At 38.5% G+C, this 21,322-nt stretch overlaps 1 protein-coding gene across 3 annotated transcripts in view; it reads left to right on the forward strand.

Moving 5' to 3' along the window:
- Positions 1–21,322, forward strand: part of LOC106740974 (cell adhesion molecule 2-like) — a 48,542-nt gene that overhangs the window by 10,687 nt on the left and 16,533 nt on the right. For 2 of the 3 annotated variants that reach the window (XM_014612509.1, XM_014612508.1), the window contains one exon: positions 17,244–17,452. In XM_014612509.1, the coding sequence (XP_014467995.1) occupies positions 17,279–17,452 (174 nt within the window). In that variant the 5' untranslated portion in view covers positions 17,244–17,278. Of the gene's footprint in view, positions 1–164; positions 623–17,243; positions 17,453–21,322 lie in introns of those variants that run through there. The other variant, XM_014612507.1, reaches the window with a different exon arrangement.

The raw sequence follows: 21,322 nt of genomic DNA on the forward strand, positions 1-21,322 counted from the left end.
CAACAAGGATAAAATGACGCGGTAGCGCTAAATAGCGTCTCCTCGAACGCACCCTTGAGCTTCATGTACAAAATATATATACGTATTTTATTTTAAATTTTGAAACTGTACGGTAAAAATATTTGTGTTAAAAACGGTCCACCGAAATTTTGTATTACTTTAATACTTTAATACGGAGAATGTATCAAAAAGTATACAAATATAATGTTAAATTAATACATTCGCTTCGACACATGTGTTCTTTTTTACGTACTTTTTCACATGTATCTGTGTGCTTTTTAACACATTACCTATATTAAAGCGACACAAAATTTCAACGAACCATTTTCAAAAAAGTGCAGTTCCAAAGTACAAATATCTAATACGATCGGCCATATTGTTATCACGATGTGTCGAATGTATGTCGCGCGTTTCGCGTAAACGGACTCCCGTAACATCGCGTTAATTAACATGGGTTTCTCCGATTGAAACATACCTACGCGTATGTCAATGCCACGAGTAAGTATTTGGAATGCTACGGAGGAACTGAGAGCAATATCCTGGGTCGGAAGACCAAGACGAAAGACACCGAGAAACTACCGAGACACCGAGAAACTACCAGCAATACATTATGTATTTTCAGGTGTGTGAAATCATTTATTATAGATATCTCTGATTTTAACGGGCGTTTGACAAATGTACTGAAAATGGGAAGATACGCCGGTTATAGTTTAAGTCTGCAATCAATCAAGGTATCAAAAGAGGACATAACCTCTGTAGTTTTCTGTCTCTACATTTCCCGTTGGTTCAAGGGTTCGCCGAAATGCGCAGGCTTAATATAGAACCAACATTTCGGGCTCCCTTCTGAATTCGAATCGGGTGGCCAGCGTGTTAAATGCTGCATCGTCCAATAGCGATTCGCCGGTTCGTTCGGGATTTATCACCGGGTGTCAGTGACGAGCTTGCGGGCTTATCGCCGAAGCCATGAAATAACGTGTGGACACGGCGCCACAATGTTAAGATCAAATGTACGGGATAAACAGTGGCGCATTAATCGTTAATAATGCACGGTGACGATATTTATTTTCCCGCTGCGCACGAGATATGTCGTGCGTGTCCAGCGAGTGAGCGGTCGCGCTCGCACGCACCGTGCTAATTAGCGTATAGCAATATTCTACAAAGAAAACGACTTCGGCTAACTGACATCTCGATACACCGCAGACGGGGCGATGCACAGTGAGCTGTAGACCGGCGGCTTCCAGCGATAATGGCTCGGCCGTGTATGCCATCAGTCGCGAACACGAGTCGTTGACCCGCGGTACTCGAACCTGCGATAAAGCAGCGTGCGTGCGGCTTATCGGCGCGAGGGTGTGCGCGTGCTGAAGGGGGAAAACATTTCACCGTGAACGTGGAAAATGTCGCGGTGACAGAGTCACCGGCCGCACCTGTGTCACCTGCGAAGCGTCCGGATGTATTCGGGATACGCGCGTCTCGCCGCCCGGAAGATGGACACTGCAATTCACACTTCGCGTGACACACGATGATATCTCTCGAGTTCCGCACTCGGAGGTGTGGAGAGCTTAATCGGGACCCAACCGTGGGGGATCTCGAAAGTTCCTTCGCGGAGATTACGAAATTAATCTTTGTCCTCGAGGATTTTACGCGACGTGGATAAACCCGGTGAAGTATATTTTCATCTGAGCTATTGTAAGAGGCAACTCTCTAGAGTGTATACGCGTGAAAGCGACGTTCTCTTTGAAAATTGTCGAATATTTACAAGGCAGCAGTACGTGGTAGTTTTATATTTCGTTAGCGAATATCGGTAGGGAACCCACGGCGTTCTACAGTTAATTAACCTATTTCTTTATGGCAACTACATGTATACATGCGATCCGCGGACCTACACTTAGTAAATTAATTTTCGCAAGATATATCTTGGATTACGCTCGCTCCCCACTCCTCCTTGCTTCCTCTAATTTTAATATTTTTAAATTATTACTTTATCTAGATCGAATGATATCATTGTTATTAAAGAATTATCCTCTCCGCATGGAAAAAGTTTCTCCACTCCGCTATTTGTACGTGAAAATAAACGAAAATTTCCCAAATGATAATATCTTCGTTAACGTAAAATCGATTTCAAATTGATCAAAGAATTTATTTCGCGTATATCCCTAGAGATTAGTTTCGCATCGAAAGAACCGTGTATCGGATTTCTCGTATAAGCCGAGGCATTGGAAAAATTCTCATATCATAAATTATTCTTTTGGCACTCTCCAGACATCTGATCCCGCCAACGAGACTGTAATCAAAGCCGCGACCGACATTAAGTTATCGATGAGCGTGCTTTGACATATAAACACGCCGATCAATATAACCGCAAATAGAAATGTCTGTGTGATAATTCACGCGATAGATAATAATCAACAATATTTTTATATTTTCTCGTGTCATTAACGAGGACTCAAACGTTTAGCCATCATTATCAACGAGTAACAAAAACAAATGACATAACAAAACAATGATAAATTATGTAATAATTTGTACAAACGTAAAATAATTTTCAATAGAGCGAAAAACTTCATAAAATCGATTATTGAATTAACATTTGTGCAATACGTGTGTGTAGAAACTCCAGGTGAGAAGTTTAATTCTCAAGCTTCTCACAGTGTCGTACGGCAAGACGACACGTTCGTATTTTCCGGAAAACGTCATACGTTCTTCCCGGAAACGAGGGATTACGTTGTCTTACAGTCGTGCTTCAAAGTGATTATTCGTCGACGCGGGCGCGACTCTTCGCGTCGTTTCGCGTCGCGTCGCGACGCATCGCGGCCTAGATACGATCGCGAGGATAAATCGCGGCCTGTGAAACACCGCAGAAAATTATGCGAAGTATCCTCCAGGCACCAGCTGAACGTTTGCCTGCTCCGGTGAACCCCCGACTCTCCGTCGGTACCGTCACGTTATATCAGGCTGTCCCGGCGGAAAATGATTATTATAGTCTCTCGACGGTGCACTTTTGCGGTGTGCTACGTTTTCAGTCGTTTCGGACTGTCTCGCGGAAACACGAAACTTTTGGGCCACGTATCTCATCTTATTATACCGACTTGTCGCCGCGGAGCTTGCGCCACCCTCGTCCTCGAAAAATATGACCCGACGTTGTTCGAAAAAAGGAAGATCGGTCCGCTCCTTCTATCTCGGCGATAAATCGAAATTTCCTGCTTCTCTGCTGTTCAGAGTATCGCGACTCGGATCTCGCTACAGTTTTCTCGCTACAGCGACGTGCGATGCTCGCCATGTACGTTCGCAGTATTAAATTTTAACGAGAGATTCTTTTACCGAGACTCGGAGGCTCGATATTTCCTTCGCGTAAATTTAACGGCAGGCCGTTATTTTCAATATTAAACATTCTGGCAATTCAGTTCCCGATAAAATTGACATTAAAACTGAGTCCGGTTAAATCAACCGAGAAACGAGGTTTTATGACCTATTTACACACTTTGGATACTCAATTACCAAAATGTTTTCAGCACGCAGAATTTTCGCGATATTCGAAATGCGAATGTTATACGCTTCCGAATTAATAAACTCCAATTTCAACTGCTTCATTAGAAATAATGAAAAATATTCTACACATTTGCTAAAAAATGTTGATATTTACCTACATTGAAAAAACGATTCATAGAAATAATTTGTCACATTTTTAATTATGATTCTCTCTCTTCTTTTAAACATCCATGCTTGAATTAGTATGATATACGAATTTTATAAAACGATAATTGATTATACATTTTTCTTTTTCATTTTTAGCAAATTGCAATTTAGAGTCGTTGCAATTTAGAGTTGAATATTTTTGACATATATATTTTGTCTGATATCTTTATAAAATATCGAATATCTAAAATACAATGCGTAAAATATTACTAGTTATTATTACTAATTATTTTGAAGCATCATTTGAAGTAACGCGTGAAAGCAAAAACAAATTTAATAACAATTTTCGCATGTTTTACGTTGATGAAACGTTATTGTTAGCATTGTTAGAAAATTAGTAGAAAATTATTTAGTGCATTTATATTCTGCAAACAAAAGATATTCTCTGTGAAAAAGTCACCGTTTATATTAAGCTTTAATGGATCATTATTACATGCCGATTAAATGAGCGATGCAAATTTATTCGCGATAATAGGTAATAAGAATAATTAAGAATAATTAAGAATAATTAAAGCTCTACTTGAAATAAAGATACTTCTATCACATTTCTTCTTCGATAGAACGATACCAGTTCTATGAAGACGTCTATTGTAGTATTTGTAGAAGTTTATGTAAACGAGGAATATTCTCTCCTTTCCTCCTTCTCTCTCTTCGATCAAAGTAAAACTTTATTAATTAAGTGCTACTAGTAAAGCTAGTGAAAAAGCTATTTCTAAAGTTCGAAATGGCATCCATTTATATAAATTCCTAGTGAAAGATCAGTAAATGAAAAATACCATTTTATTATCATCTGAAATGTTATACGTACATTAATTAAATATTGACAAATGCATATTATCTGTGAATGCTCATTGAAAAATAAAATTAAAACATATTCATTTCTTTGAAGAACAAAAATTAAAAATTACATAGGTTTTATTGAAGTAATTTAATTCATATCGAAAATATTAAATTCATTCTTCTTTTAACATTTTTAATCTTTTTACTCGTACTCTCTAATTGACATTATTGAAGCCAATCAACGTAAAGAAAGACCATTTTTACTCATGCTGAATGTAGAGAAAGAATTGTTAATTTTCCAATTTTCTAAACCGATGCTCTCGAAAATAGAATGACATAAAAAAGAATTTTTATCAGCCTTTTTAATTTTTTTTATTTTTGCATAAAGGATCAATCTTCTATCAATTTTATCGCGCACCCCAAGTGGTCGTAATATCAAAGTTCGTACGTATGTATAGGTGTATGTGAATGCGTGCAATGTTCAAGTAAAAAGTAATGAAAATCGTGTGTATTCCATGTTCTCAAAATATACAGAAAAGAGTATATCTATAGAAGAATATTATCATATATATATATATATATATATATATATATATATATATCTTATAACACGAAAGTCTTTTCACACAAATTTGGCAACACGTACGTGCCTTCGAATTGGTTGGGTGTAATTGAACGATCGATTCTCGCAGCTGTTTCAGAATGCAAAGTGTTATCGAACGAGTTTACACGGCAAATCCAAATTCCGTGACGCCGCTATATCACAACGAGATATAAATCTCGATCCGCGATGAGTTTGGATTAAGTGGAGCGGAAATCATTTCGCGACGCGGAATGCCGTTGAATCTGGCGTAATCTCTGAAAGAATCGTCCTTTTTGCGCGACGCTGCGCGGTCTTAATGGAAGCCCGGGAGTTTCGCATGGCGTGAAAATAATTACCGGGCACTTTATTCTTATTCAAGCCGCCGAGTCGATCTATACGTGAATCCTCGAAAAAGGGATCCAGCCGTAATAACGAAGTGCGCTCGAGGGCATCGTCGAGGGAGGAAGCCCAGGGACGCGAGAACTTATTCGCGTGTCGTTTTATTATTGCGAAAAGTTATTTCAAGGTTCGTCATACTTTCCGTGTGACACGGGGGCGAGATAAAACGGTTCTGGGATGGAGTCTAGCAGGTGAACTCCCCGAGATTGACGGCGCACCTGCCAGCTACTACAAAGTTCGCTTCGAAAGTAACACCGTTAGTCGCTCGAGCGGCAAGAGTTGCGCTCAATTGACTCAATATTATAGCGATAAGGTGACGGTTGGAGCAACGCTACGTGCGAGAATGAACGGGGACAATGTCGCGAAATAAAGCCATACGAGAGAGAGAGAGAGTGAGGAAGGAGGGAGGGAGAACTGTCGCGAACTGGTTTTTAATCCTCTTAAATCTTGGAGAAGCGACCGGTGTACCTTAGGGACGCCATTAGGGATTGTTTTCTTATTATAGCCGTTACCTACGTGCCCTGCAATTTTTCATCGAGAAGATCTGCTGGTTTTATCGAGAGAAATAGTTTTATTAAGGAGCAATGATTCCATCCGTTACAACGATTAATTGAATTCTTAGAAAGGAAAGCGCCGTAAAAGCTGAAAGTATACTCTCCGTCGTTACGACGAATGTGTCAATACGATGTATCGTATGGTGGAATTGTACTGAAAATACTCTTCAAAGATTCATTGCGTTAATACGACTAACTGGCTGCTAAATCACACTCGCCCGTTGTTTCGGTATTCCACGCATCTCGTTGGCGATCGATTCACTCGGAACTCGTTCGATCTTTATTAAATTTGCTCACGTGACTATACGTATTAAATCTTCAGTTAACATCTATATGCTGACGTATGGAAAGTCCAATGCAATCCGAATGTCAGCACAATAAACTTAAATTCAGGCTCAACACGGTATTTATTGTAACGAGATTCGTTATCGTGTTATTGCACTATGCAAATAACATTTCATTGCTATTCCAATCTCCCCGACGTGAGTTCGCTTATCCCTCGCGTGCGATTCGCAAATGCTGTCACGCACACGACACAAACGCAATTTGAACTCGGCCGCTCGATGATTCGGAGAACCCTTGTTGGCCGCGAGCCCTCGAAAGGAAGGAAACATTAAGTTTCCCCGTGTTTTAATTACGAGAGCAAGCGCGAGCGCCCTCAGCTGGAGCTTAAACGCGGTCCCCTGCAGTTTCGCTGCATTTCCGCGTCACGTGACGCCAGACGATAAACTCATGAAATCACGAGCGTCCCGTTATTTGGCGACGTGATTCACTTGTCCCATAATTGATAAGTTGCGTCATCGAGAGAGAGAGAGAGAGAGGGAGAGAGAGGAAGATTTAGGTACAACGATTCTACACGCAGAGAGCACTTTTAATTAATCGATTTCGTCGTTCCGCTCTCCCGCGAGATCAGCTTTCTTTTTTCGCTGCTGTGCGCAATGAGCGAGAAAAGTTCGGGAGAGCCAAGGAAAAAGCGGTACGTTGAGATCTGATTCGAGATCATTAGTGGCTCTAATGAGGGGCACTGCTGCGCGACTTATACGCCGATAAATTGCTACTTTTTGCACTCAAAGAGCCATTCTTTCAAGTTGAAATTTATCGAACCATTCTCGAGCGTATAGTCAGCGACGATAGAAAATGTTTGTTAAGTATGCAGATGTAAATATCTAAATATTACAGCATCGAGATACGTTTTGTTTATTCTCGTTTCACATAGTCAAATAATTAACAGTTTTGTTGTTAATATTGCAATGAAGGTTTGTGCTGATACGTTTATCAAAATAATAATAAGGTAATAAAATATCAAATGTGCATGTTTGCGTGTGATTATGTGGTAGCATTCAACACTTCATTTTTCATTTTATTTGATATGAAAAGATGATAAGATATGAAAGATATAAAAGATGGTGAGAAAACCTGGACAGTTTGGACTCATTTATCGCATGCAGCTAATGAAATTATTATTTTATATGCAGTAAACAGAAAGGAATTTTCGTCTTACTAAATGATAAAGCTAACTTAAGCGACGAAGAGCAGAATACTGTTAATATATATAATTCCATTTTCAAGTGCTTTGTGTTTTAATGTGCACGTGATATTTTCGACTATTTCATGTGAAGTACGGAAACACACGTGATAAACAAAGAGCATTATAATTTATCACACAACTGGTTTACTGCAATTCATCCTAATTAATCCGCTGCGCGTATGAAATACATTTGCGTGCTGTATCGCCGTACAAACTTTAAACAATTTCCCAATTCGCGAGATATTATCCTGTCGTTCGAATTTCCATGTAGTAAAAAAATCATAATCACTTAAATTTACGAGTAGACGCGAAAATACGTTCGAATTATACTCGACGCGATACAAAATGCAAGTAGCGCTAGAGCTCGTATTTAAATATCATAACGTCTCATAAATCTATATAGTTATTAGCGAGGGAAATTTTACGCGACGATGCGCACTGCGGACATTGCACGAGGCGAGCAACGCGAGCGAGAGGACGAGCAATCTCGAAAAACGTGTTAGCGTAAAACTGACGCAAGCCTCAACTTCGACAAAACGCAAATTGCATTCAGCATTCACGCTGTTACGGCCGGGAACATTCGGGAAAAGTACTATTTGTGCTATTCCAAGTGACATTGGCCGAGCGAGCTAGAAACGCGCGTAATTTTGAACATTAATAACAATTACTTGACGTTTTCGAAGTAGAGTTCTGTGCCTGTGTTCGGCTATTGTAACTTTGATAATATTATTTGATCAGAGCATTATAAACTCCTTTTGCCCGTTAGACCGAGGACAACGCATACTGACCAGTGACCCAACTTTCAATTAAACGCATTACATTCACGCATTGTGCCGGAATAATCGAGAGATACGGCCGTCGTGCTCATTATCGAAATAGTATAGAGGACCAAACTGGCAAGTCATATTAGAATGCTCGATCGTGGATACCTGCACAGTAGATACAACAGAGTACGCGATATAACGAAGCTGAAAATTGCAAATCCGTCCACAATATAGAATAAAGCGCCGCCGTTGATATCAAATTAAATTGATGTGATAATTTCAAAATGATAAAAACCGAGTCTTCACAAGGGCTGTAATTGAAATACGTTCGCTATAAGTAAAGTGGAAATATTCGCATACAGAAGAAATGATTAAAACGCGGAGAAATTGAACTTCCGCTGGGTACGTCACGGTTTATAGAACTTTTAGGAATTGTGCGTCTAAAGAATCGAGAGCCCATTTTTTACCTGTAACACGAATACATAAAGCATAGAAAAAAAATTTCAGTGGATCGATACACGCGGGAAACGGCGGTTATCATTGCATATCTAACGGAATTCGATGTTTTACAAAATGTGAAAAAATACACGTATCTATTTCCGCGAGTTTATATCTAAGAAGTGCTTAGCTTCATTAGATAAATTCTCATCCGTTGCGCTACGTAGCGATGCCATTTCCAACCCGAATGAATCAGCCCGTCTCTCGGGCTCGAAAATACTCGCGTCTAATTCCGTTATTAAAAAAAATATCCACGCGTTTCACACGCCGTGATATCAGCGGCGCCCGTTTTATTCCGCTTTCGTACCCACCCACAAATCATTTACGTCGCTCGTTACTACACGCAAAAGTTATGCTCGCGGCGCGCGTACGAGCGGACGATTTATTTCGCGCAATCTCGGGCAACGAGAAAAAATAACGCGTCTCTCGCGCGAGCATATAACATCGGTACCGACGCAGCTCGGGAAGACAAATCCGCGGTGCAGAGTCACGCGACCGCGGCGGTGTGATTAAATTACATTACCTGTTTAAAAGATAAGAGCCGAGGGACTTTATCTGGCTTGGTTATCGAAAGCGCAAGCTTCGAGCGAGTCCGTTAAAGAGCGGACCGAGAGAGCGGGTCCTGGCGAGCTTCGGTTTCTTGATTTATTCTAAATTTGCATAGCCGCGCGCGCGCGCGCGTCGCGGATGCATAATTTAGGAAGTAACGTCACGCAGACACTGCCAGAGCGCAGAATTACATTTCAACGTTTCCGTTATTGCTCGAAACGGCACGCAGAGTGCGCGCGTTCCGGCGGCCGTAAATCCTAGCGGCATATCAGGCTCTCGCGCGAGCTTTTATTAAATTCTGCAAATAATTTCGATGCCTCTAAGCAAGATTTCGCGTATACTTGGGAAAAACGCGACACGCATCGTTGCGAAACAATGCGTGAAATGCGCAAACCTTCGCTCCGCAGTCTAGATGGAATATCTCTCATTATATTCGCCGTCTGGAAACCGATTTACTAGGAACTTTAACTTCGCGGCGAACTTTGTGCTTGGCGCTTTATCGTAAACTATGTGCCTTCAAAAATTTGTTCATGCGACATGCAAGATTCGCGCGTCAATAATTCATCGGGCAGAGTCCAATCTCGCTCATTTGTACAAGCATGCATATCCGGTCATGAGCACTTTTACGGGCCAGATGAATAACGCAATACCTTCTGATCGAACGGTAACCCAGATCGACTGAAAATGTAACTTCAAATAACGGCGGAGTTCAAGATAAGAACGACGGTTATTATTCGTGAGGAATAATTACTCAATAAAAGTGTACGTGGAAAGAGTGCGGCCGCGAGGAAATGCGAAGTGGCGTAATTAGGTTCGTGCGACCTTATTTTAGTGAAAATAACCGCAGGATACGAGGAATACGAGGAATATAAACGGGATACTGTAAGGGAAAGTAAATCGGGACGAACATCTATTTCTGAAACGTTTCTCAGCAACTGAACACGACATAAGTGTAACCTGCGCGATTTTGAATATGTGGAATATAAATGAAAGGATTTAAAATAAGTTGAAAATTAATAGACGTATTTGCTCTGATTCTTCCAAAATTTACCAAATTAGTGCGAAGGAACTGAATTATGATACTGAACTTTGTTATATTTAACGTATTTATTTGTAGTATCCATATTTTCATAAATGAATTTGTTAATACTTGGAAATACCGGAAGACAGAGAGACAGAGAGAGAAAAAGAGAAAGAGAAAGAGAGAGAGAGAGAGAGAGAGAGAGAGAGAGAGAGAGAGAGATTATCATATTAGTCCTCTATAATTTATACAGTAAAAAGATTTTGTGTTAAATTTAACATATTTCAGATGTCCCAAACGATCCACTTAAATTTTCGTGTTAATTTAACATAAGGTGAATATATTGAAAAATAATACAAATATTATGTAAAAAATTAATACTAAATTAATACGTTAATCAATACTAAAGTATAAAATGTGTTATTTTAACATTTACATACGTTCAATAACGATATAATATAAAATGTTGAGATAAAATAAACGCAATATATTACATTAACACGTGAGTATATTAAAAATTTAACACAAAATATTTTTTATTGTGTACTTGTCAAATTTCTTCAAAATATCAAGAGATATTATTATTTATCTCGTTTTTGATCTCTCACATTCTCTATATTTTTATAATTAAAAACTTCAACTCTCTTAAAATTCTAATTTATTTTCTTACTTGTTAATTACTTGAAAATTAAATATTCCTCAACACTTTGATAAGAAAAATCGACTCTAATTTAATCAAAGCGGAGAATAATCAATGATTTTGTGATAAAATTCTGATATAAGGATAAATAGATACAAAATTTAAGAGATAATAAAATTTAGGAAATAATACAAAACTGTGTTTATATTTTTGCTGCATAATTTTTTTGTGGATTTCTTATGCTTCTATATGATTTTTCCACTTTTAAAACACGAATAACTCGCGTCTTCACATAAATATATTCAAAATAATAATCCACCATCGTTATCAATCGTTACATTCTCGTGATATAAAAGAATGTATTTGAGCCAAAACGATTAGATTTGAATATTCTATTCCGGGCTCGTAAAAATTTCCAGCTTTTTCGTTCAGTTGCTACGGAGCCGAACCGTAGAAGCGAAGGCGTCGGGCACAAATTGCGATGAGCTCGAAATAAGATCGTAACTTTTACCGTCCACTTTCACGGAGGCGGAAAACGATCTTTCCTCGCTATTGCGAAGGTCATTCGCCCGGTGGCCCAGAGCGATCTAAATATTCAGATCGCCAGCTACGGCGCAGTAGTGGTCCGGAATCCCCTCTGCCTCTTTCCCGTCAGGAAATTGCAATGAAATGCGGGAGAAAAGGCGGCAGCGATCCGTGCTCCTTTAAATACCTTAATCCAGAAGCCCCGATGCGATTCGTGTGCAAATTGTTCGGGTCACGTGCATGGCACAAGCAGCACAGTCGGCATCGAAAAAGTCGACGCGAAAAGTAATTTCGCCGATCCGACACGTTCTGGAAAAAGGCGCGGCCGCCAAGATTATTTCGCGACGATCGATACGTTCGTAAAGCGAGAAATATGTGCCCGCTGGAGGTATCGTTATTCCTCCTCCATCATCGACATTTTATGATACGGTTGCGGCTGCTGCAGCTGTTACAATATCTATCGGTACTTTTGTATCGATAACTCTTTGTATATGCCATTCTTTCTCGTGGTTGCCACCGAATCGTTTTCTAACGTAATGAATTCCGGCACGCGGCATTAAGCGTGGACGCGAAGGGCTCGGGCCAATAACACGCTAAGTTGCACGCAACGACCATGACGATAGATTAGCACGGGAGCTAAAAAGTCATTATCTCAATACTGAAGTATTTTTCCTTCCTTCCAACATTTGTATTGTTTTCTAAGAAAGAGAACCTTTGCGTCAAAGCTGTTAACTTTCCTAATTACGCGAGAAAGATGCTATTACAAAATAATCAATCAATGAATTCGTCGCGGTAATTTCTTTCGAAAGATGTGAACATTTGTTAAACCATTTACTCTCATCATATTTCGATCGTTGACTTGCTCTATTTAATTAATTAACGAACCTGTATTTTTATTATGCACGATAGAACTGTTAAAGGAACCGTGCGGCTTTTCCGTGGGCGGTAACCGCGGTGCGGTTATTCCACTGCATCTGTCGTAACCCTATGACCCCGGGCGCGACTGTAATAACGCGAGTAACCATCCATGTCAAATGACATCGAGTGACAGAGAGCGCAATTACTGGAAGCCCATCTGAAAAAACAAAAAAGAAACGACGTGGACCCGCCGACAAATCCAGCTTTTCCTCAACTCAGTGAAAACGAATAGCCCGCAATTTGCCGAATGGTTAGTCGTCTATAAATCGATGAAAATTGTCGGACTTATATTTCAAACCTACTCATGAGTAATTTCACTTTGCAGAATATTTTCTTTGCTATTGAATACAATGTGTTATCTTTGTTCCTTTTCCGTATAAGGACGCTTCTGCTTCGTTAAATATATTAATGTAATAAAAATGTTTCTCTATATATGATGCATAGAACAAAGAAAAGCCGGTGGATAGAGAGATTTTTACGCATATTTGCGAGAATTTCATGCACGCGAATTTTTTCGTCGCTTCCTCATCCATCACCGTGTACATCCGTTTGCACAACTGTCATATTACGTACTCTCTGATTTGGAAATGCAACTGTTATTCTCAATTTCCTCGTGAATAATAAGTTACCGCCGTAATAAATCATCCGTGAGAACGATTATCGCCTTTATATATAACAGGTAATATGTAAATTAACGGAGTTAACGACAACTCCAAACAAGAATCCCGTAACGTCTAACACAGCATACTTCTCACGAGATACGCAAACTACGTGCACTTGTACCGCATTAACATTCACGCGACGTCACGACGACGATGACGATGAGAGCGACGAACGCGATACAAGTGAACGCCAAACAACGACTTAGCCGCGCGATGATATGCGAAACTTAATCTTTACCTTAATAATCTTTCCCCTCGCTTCTAAGCGCACTCCCGGCATTCCTAAGAAAACATCCGCCGCTCATTATCTCGGCGAATGACGCTGCACGCGAATTCATCGTGCAACTAACAAAAGGACATTTCTTGATATCTCGCACCCGCTTGAGCGAACACTTGCTTTAATTAATTTCGTAGCGGCAACTAAGACCGAAGAGCTTATAACGAGCTTTTCCATGCACTCCAGGGAGTCCCTCTCTTTGGCTTTCCCAGAACTCGCCCTTTATATATCATCACGGCTGTCTTCGTATATCGAAATTCGAGAACGAGCATCTACTATCCACACACACACACACGCACACACGATTCTACGTGTATCGCATTGTTGGAGCTCTATGAGGCAGCCGAACCTGCGGTGTATCTCAGTGGAAAGCTAATGGAGTGCAAAGTTTTCCGCGTAGTCAATCAGCCTTCGCTCGCTCGTTGCGATACGTCCACGTTAATTAGAGGGGATACGTACTACCGTTTTCATTTGAATGCGTTAACGTCGAATATAACTCTACTGTCTTCTCCGGCTATCGTCCGGGAGAACGTAACTTTAGCTATTTCCAGGGCGAAATCCAGAGTGAACGAAAAGCTCGGCAATCTAAATCGCGTTTGCTCGAAAAACCGCGCGTTTTATCACCGCGGAACCGCGGAATCACGCCAAATTGTTCGAGGGAAGCGAGTTCTTCAAGCGCCAGGAAAAGCGCCACTTTTGAAACGGCTTCTATGTGTATCAGATCTCGCGAAGATGTCAAAGCCCGAAGAGCTATGCCGGCGTCTTAAAGCTCAGCCCTTACTTGCGAGAGAGAGGGAGAAAGAGAGACGAGATGCTGTTATATCGCAGCTCGTCGCCATTGTCTCGAAGATGGCAGTGCCATTATCATCCGCGTGATGTATTATAGGAAAAACAATGAAGAAAGATTTATCTTAGCAGGAAGAGGAACCCTTTACTCGTGCAGCCCATTCTCTACCTAATTCACTCTTAAGCCGAAGCGTAATGAGCTCTGATCTAATCTAATTCCACCCAATCTTCCTCCGGCTATAGATACACCCCGCAGCTATTACGGTTCTCTGATTACCCGGCTATAGATACTTTGTATGCACTTGGCTGGTGGAACTACTCGCCCCGTTGAAGAGACACAGGCTGTCGAGACGCTTCTTCAAAGAGTATTCGTCTTCGGCCACTTTGAATCTCGATTCTGGATCGGTTTCGATTGAGCGTCTGAGTGTGTTGGGTCTTCGCGATAAAGCAACGGTAATGTCGAACGTAAATCGAGATCCGAGATAAAAAGGACACTTGGGATTTCACGGCTATTATTTATTCGGCGATCGCGCTTCGTCGCGATTAAAACGAACATTTTTCGAGATTAATGCGGCTAAAATAAGGTCAAAGTAAGAAACAGCGAATCATAACTGTTTGAATACCGGAGCTTGCGCGATAACGGGAGATATATCTTTCGCCATTAAATCCGGAATATGAAGTGAAGTTAGTTTCAAACACTAAGCAAACACTTCTGTTACTTCGAGACATATATCGACCGTTCTTGAGTGCATTTCTAACTTAACAACTTGCAGTGTGCAAAGTGCGCGGGTACTATGGACCATTTTGCAGCATCTGAGCGGCAACTACACTGACGTCACAGAGCATGTATAACCGCATCAAATGTTCCCGGCAGTTGCTTGCGTTCTGTCAATTAAAATAGAACTAAATAAAAGTTTTCGTCTTTCGCGTGAATTCCTAAGAAACTTGAAATATAACCGCGAACTTTCGTTCACTCACTGCAATTGTGTTGTATTCATAGGCATTTCTATTACCAATTGTGTTGTATTCGTAGGCATTTCTATTACCAATTTGGAAATAATGCATACTTTCACGATCTTAATTGAAAGTTAATGTAAGTTATAAATAACAAACTATATTAGTAATCACAGAAATAAATAGTTTACCTATTTCCGGTTTGTTCCAAACATTCTGTATACTTTATTGTTTCAAAAATATAAATTTAACCGTCACTATCATTATTAATGAAGTATCACTAAAGGACAAAATAATTCGGTACGCTTATTCTTCGTGATAAATTGTTTATTGTTAATTGGTTGATTTAACCACATTTGTAAATTATTGGAACCTTAGAAAGATTAACAAAATTCAAATATTCTAGTTAAAATACAAACGATATATTTTTTCTATAAAATTAGATCACTTCGTTTATCGCCGCTAAAATCACGCCAGTTAGCGTGCCAGTTAGGTCACGTATTTTTGGCTTTAAGTAAAAAGATTTTTATTTATATACTATTAGATCATTCCATTTCGTTGCATGTTAACGGTATTTATATCGTTGTTACGTGGTACTCCCTAAAAATTGATATTTACGGCTACACGCGAGTTGCATTCGGAAATCGATGGCCCGCAGTTTGCTGGAACGAATCCCAAAAATTGTTCATCGGTGCGCGCCACTTTCGCGGGTGTTCCTATTAAAATGCTCGTTGCCTTGCCTAACGCGAATACGTGGGTGACGGCTATCCGCGTTGTTCTCGCAATTTCGCGCATCGAGTGGTCCTTTTAACCATAACGAAGGGAAAGACGCGTATACGGGGGATAGATATAGCGAGAGGCGGAAGGGTTGAAGGGGACGAGGGGAAAAAATCGAGATAAAAGAGGAGCTTTGCGCGTGGCAATTCCATTTTATCAACATTGGAGATTGAACCGTGAAGAAATGCAACTGGCGCAAAAACGAACGATGATTATTTGGAATCTAAAATAATCTTTGGAGACTGTCATGGCTGCAATCGAAGTATATGGAAGATAAGGATATATTTTAAAACGAAATAATTCGATATTATAATAAATAATTTTGTTTATTTGTATTTTAATATAGAGAAAAAGGATCGAAAAATAGTTTTTCTAATATAGGTTCTAATATACACAAAGATCTATTGTAAATAAATATAGTGCCGCGTAAGTTCTGTACCAACAATCGGGAACCTAAATTCCAAATTGTATAATTTTCTGAAGAAATTTACCTTTATTTCGATTATACAGCAAATGTTCACAAAAAGCTAAAGCTTCCGTACGGGAAGTATCGAGCGTACGGTAGGAATTACCGCGCACGTACACGTATTGTCTGTGAAAGAAGATATCAATGCAGGTGCGAACAACGGCGAATGCGGCGACAGTGAATAGACCGAATCAAAAGCCTCGATTGTCGAGTCGAAACGCCAACCACTTTCTGTTGCGAGTAATACTTCGATCGTCGCTCGCCGTATCAGACCATTTCTAGCTGAGTTTGATTTGGTAATATTGAAATAGCCGAAATCAACTGAAAGCCGACGTTATAAAGAGATCGAATCGGTTGTTACTGGAACATTGAGCGATTAGTTCGAGATTAATCGGACTGTCGAGAATATTGCGTATTTTGGAAAGCAATAAACGGTTTACGGACGTTAGAGTTTTGTTATTCCTCGCTCGTTTGTTTAATGGCTACCATTAGAGACTTCAATTAACTGGAAATTTCATTAATCGCATAGCTAATTACGGGGATTCGTTTGAAAGGCTAATCGATTAGCCGGCAATTGAAAGTAGGACTGTCCACGTCCTAATGCAAATTTGCGCCCCGCAATTGGTAATGGTCATTGAATATATCTTGTGATTTTTATCAAGGAAACGAATACGCACGGTAACAAACTGAAACAAATTAAATCAATTTCCCGTACAATAACAGTTTTAGGTTTTATCGTGCACGCAGGTACAAATCGACCGGCAAAAAGAATTTTAAATCACTATTTGTCGTATAATACCGTGTGGCATTAATCATTCGGTATGCTCTCTCTTCGAATCGACTCAATGAGCGAATTTCTGTCGTTACAGATACATTGAGTCTAGGAGATCGGACGATAGATAACATGGACAGACACTCGATGCAGAGCAGACCTCGACAACAATTGCTGGATCATTCTTCCGGCCTGAAGTCGAAACCAGATCCCACCTTCGACTTCACGCAGAACACCAACGTGACAGCCCTTATCGGAAAAACTGCATACCTCACGTGCCGTGTCCGCAATCTGGGCGACAAGACCGTAAGGGCTCTCTCTCTTTCTCTCTCTTTCTCATGCTCTATCTCCTTTCATTCATAAATTTTGAAAGATGAAACCTAATTGTAAGAATTTATTCAGAATTTGATACAATTGAGGATTCTGTTAATTATGATACGACAGCGAAGTTGTTAGCATATTTAACTACATGATTAGGAAACGTATGAATTTATTAAAGCTATACATTTTTAATTATCTATTTGAATTTAATATATTATTAAGGAAATTCTAGTAAATTTAAAAATAATTATTATTTTCTATATTATTTTTCTGTATTTTATTTGTCTATATTATTTTCCATAACATTATGTAGTATCGTATGTTTGTTTGTATATGTATTTATAAATTAAAATTTTGTTGGCTTCGTAAAAATAATGCTAGAAATAATGATATTTCAGACGCGTATAGTAACGTGCGCAAATGAGCAAGAATCTTTGTTTTTCGAAAGTATAAAAATACCATTCCATATTATTCTTGCATATTAACGCGGTCTCATATTTCTAAAGAATAAAGATATTTTACCGCATGCATACAATTTAAAATCGTAGTAACATTTAAGCTGAAGACAAATGGTTCTTCTCTTTCTCTCTCACGGGAGCAAAAGAGGAATCCGGTCCCGGTAAGGATCTTAAGAGAAGCGATTTGCAGGAAATAATCGAGTTGCGCGGAGTCGATTGGGCGTTAATTGACCTTAGAGGTAACTGGAAACTCAATTTTATCGCAGACGCAGTACTACCATTACGACCTCTATTGAAAGGAATCATCAGAACTATTAGTTGATCGAATTGATCGACTCTGTGCACGTCATTATCGACATAATCTTTCGCACTTGCTTCAGAACACACGTAATTTCATTGGCTCAATTTTGTCGAAGAACCGCGTCTGTTGCATATCGCATAAAATCCCGAATTCGCTTGAACGCAATATTTTCCTTGATACGAGCTATGGTCTCGGTTACTTTGCTTTAACGATGACGATAAAGATCGCTGCAACAACGGTAACCCAATACCGATATCAAGCTTTACGAAGCGACGCAAGGGTGCGAGAGAAATAGTTCATAAAATCGATCGTTACGCAAGATATTTCGAACCTACCCGTGCTCTTTTCCTCGATGGGTTTTTTGCTAAGTTGGGATTAATTTTGCTTTAATTAAAAAAGTCGCTGATGGTTCTAGAGTTTCGAGTGATTGAAAATAAGAGACTTCGCGCAACTTAAATTATTTCAGGAGCGGCGAAGGATATAAATAGAAGTAATGAACTTTACTCCACACTTAATCTCAAGTAGGCTTGACTTTAGCAATATTTTTCATTGACTGAGCCAGTAAAATGTCAATATTGGAGATAAAGAATTTCATATAAAATAATAGTAAAGTGCTACTGCACTAGTTTTTTCCAAAAACAAAATCTATATTACAAATATAGATATATGTAAATCTATTTATATATATATATATATATATGTATGATGAAACATTTCAGAAGATATTGTATCTAAAAATACATTTCATTATTTCCAATTATCACGAAATAATTAAAATAGTGCAAAGATTTAATTGGGATACTGTTGTAACATTGGCAAAAGTCGGGCACAATATTACATATATATATATATGAAAGAAAAAAATTGACTTTGCGCCCCTTTTATAGTTATTCCGCAGCGTTGCGTGGTAATTGCGTTTAATAATAGATCGGAGCTTCGCTCGAAAATTTTTCCGCGTTTCTGGTTGCTTTCTCACAAAGCAATTTAATTATTCGTGCACTAGTGGTTAAGCCATCTCACGCGAAAGTCGATTTACGAGTTGGTTACCTGCCTGAGGTTGCTTGTTGCAAAGTCGATAAGTAAATATTTTTGAACAAATCATTAATGTCTTAGAAAATTTCAATTTCCTTGCGTATTCATAATTTTTTAATTACTTTTATTTTTTTTAATAAATACGTAAATTTAACAAAATAACAGAAGTCAGTTCATATAGCGATATTGGCTAACTCGTTAAACGAAATTAATTTAAATTAAATAAATTAAATAATTAAATAACTTCATTTGGAATACATCGGCCAATGAATTAAAAAAAAAGTCCGATGAGAGTGCAAAAACATATGTAAATTAAATTAAAAGAAATATCGCAAATAAACGTTAATATTCGTAAATAAACAATAGCGTGTACGTACGTGTACGTACATGTGTACATGTATGTGTGTGAAAATCACCAGGAATACAAGTATTTCTCTTACAGATTACATGTAATTTTCAATGGACGAACAATAATAATTGCAATTTCCCGACTTCCCTCTCGACATAATTTTTCCAGACTTATTAGTCATTAATGTTCCATTTGTAGTAAAACTGCTTTTATTCCTCACATATTGCAATCTTTTCGTATCTTCAAATTCTCAAAAAGAAAGATATTTGAATGTTCTGTTTCTGGCCATTTATTCTATACATACTCCACGTATTTTATATATTTTCAATTTTATATTTTCAACAACTATAAAAGACACGGGTGAAAAAAATGTTCAAAAAAACACGCAACGTTGAAATTATGGTTGCTTAACGCGGGTAGGTTAAATTCAGATATACACTTGACGCGTCATGGTATCACAGAGGAAGCTTTTGAAAACGCTTTCGTGACATAAACGCTCGCCTGATTAGCACGGTAGCGGGAATATCAAGAGAAAAACAGTGGATGCCGTGCTGGTTATACGAATATTGCAAAAGGGCGGAGAGACGAAATTACAGAAGCGAAAACACGATATTCCGCGAAATAATAGAACTCTTTCCACTTTGCACTTGAAGCACTGCAATGGAAAACAATCAAAGTATTTATATTTTGTACTTATTAATACGGGAATTTTTTTTCCGTTCCTATTTTTATATATCTTTCACAGGAAATACGGAAACATGCGCATCGAGAGTTCTCAATAATTTCATGTATTATAATTATGACTTTGGAAACTCATTTGTTCATTACTTAAATTTGCGAATGAAATGAATTTGACTAACGTCCGATTATTTTGTCATAATTAAAATCTCTATGTTCTATCTTGTTCTAAAGACAATAATTATATCCGTGTTTTAGAATCAACGATTTAACACTAATTATTTTCAGCGCAACTCAGTCTTATAAAAAATACACTGGCCGTTATGCGACTGTGAATAATTTGTAAAAAAGTATAACAATGTAACAAAAATTTAGAGAATGTATTTATAAATTTAAACACATTTCTAGCGCGGATTTTACATCTCTGATTCTTTCCACGCCATATTACCACTTTTATATTATTTCCATGTTATTAGAAATAGATATATTTTGCTGCAAATATTCTCGTTAAATGAAAATGTATTAAAATTGATTGTGATGAAAATAGTCAGTCAAGTGTGAACATTTCGCTTATAAATATGTTAAATGTATCGTATTGTTGTATGTTACACACGTTTTTCTCTTTTTTTTTACACACATTTTGGAAAATAATAGCATTTTCATGAGAATAAATAACCCTGGTGTCTAATAAAGCTATAAATAAGTAACAAATAAATGCAGGTATAATAAAATCAACTACAACTAGGACTTTGCCGTAAAATTTCAGAAATAATGCACACTTTATGCACACCAAAGTTGTTCAACACAGCCGACGAATAGCAGTAATTTATTTAATTTATTAGACAATCTCGCCGGTTTTTCGTGCACATGTTTAATCGTAAACGAAGTTTGTAACTTTTAGGAGAATTTTTCGTGAACCGCTCTAACTGTTCGTCTGCTAAATCAGTTTTCATAAAATTTGCGCTGCTTAAAACTTTATAATTACATTTTCGACGATGAAAAGGCAGTTACGCGTTGCTACAAAATGCTATTAGAAT

Source organism: Dinoponera quadriceps, unplaced genomic scaffold, assembly GCF_001313825.1.
Source record: "Dinoponera quadriceps isolate SergipeBrazil2010 unplaced genomic scaffold, ASM131382v1 scaffold397, whole genome shotgun sequence".
In the NCBI taxonomy this organism is placed as follows: Eukaryota; Metazoa; Arthropoda; class Insecta; order Hymenoptera; family Formicidae; genus Dinoponera; species Dinoponera quadriceps.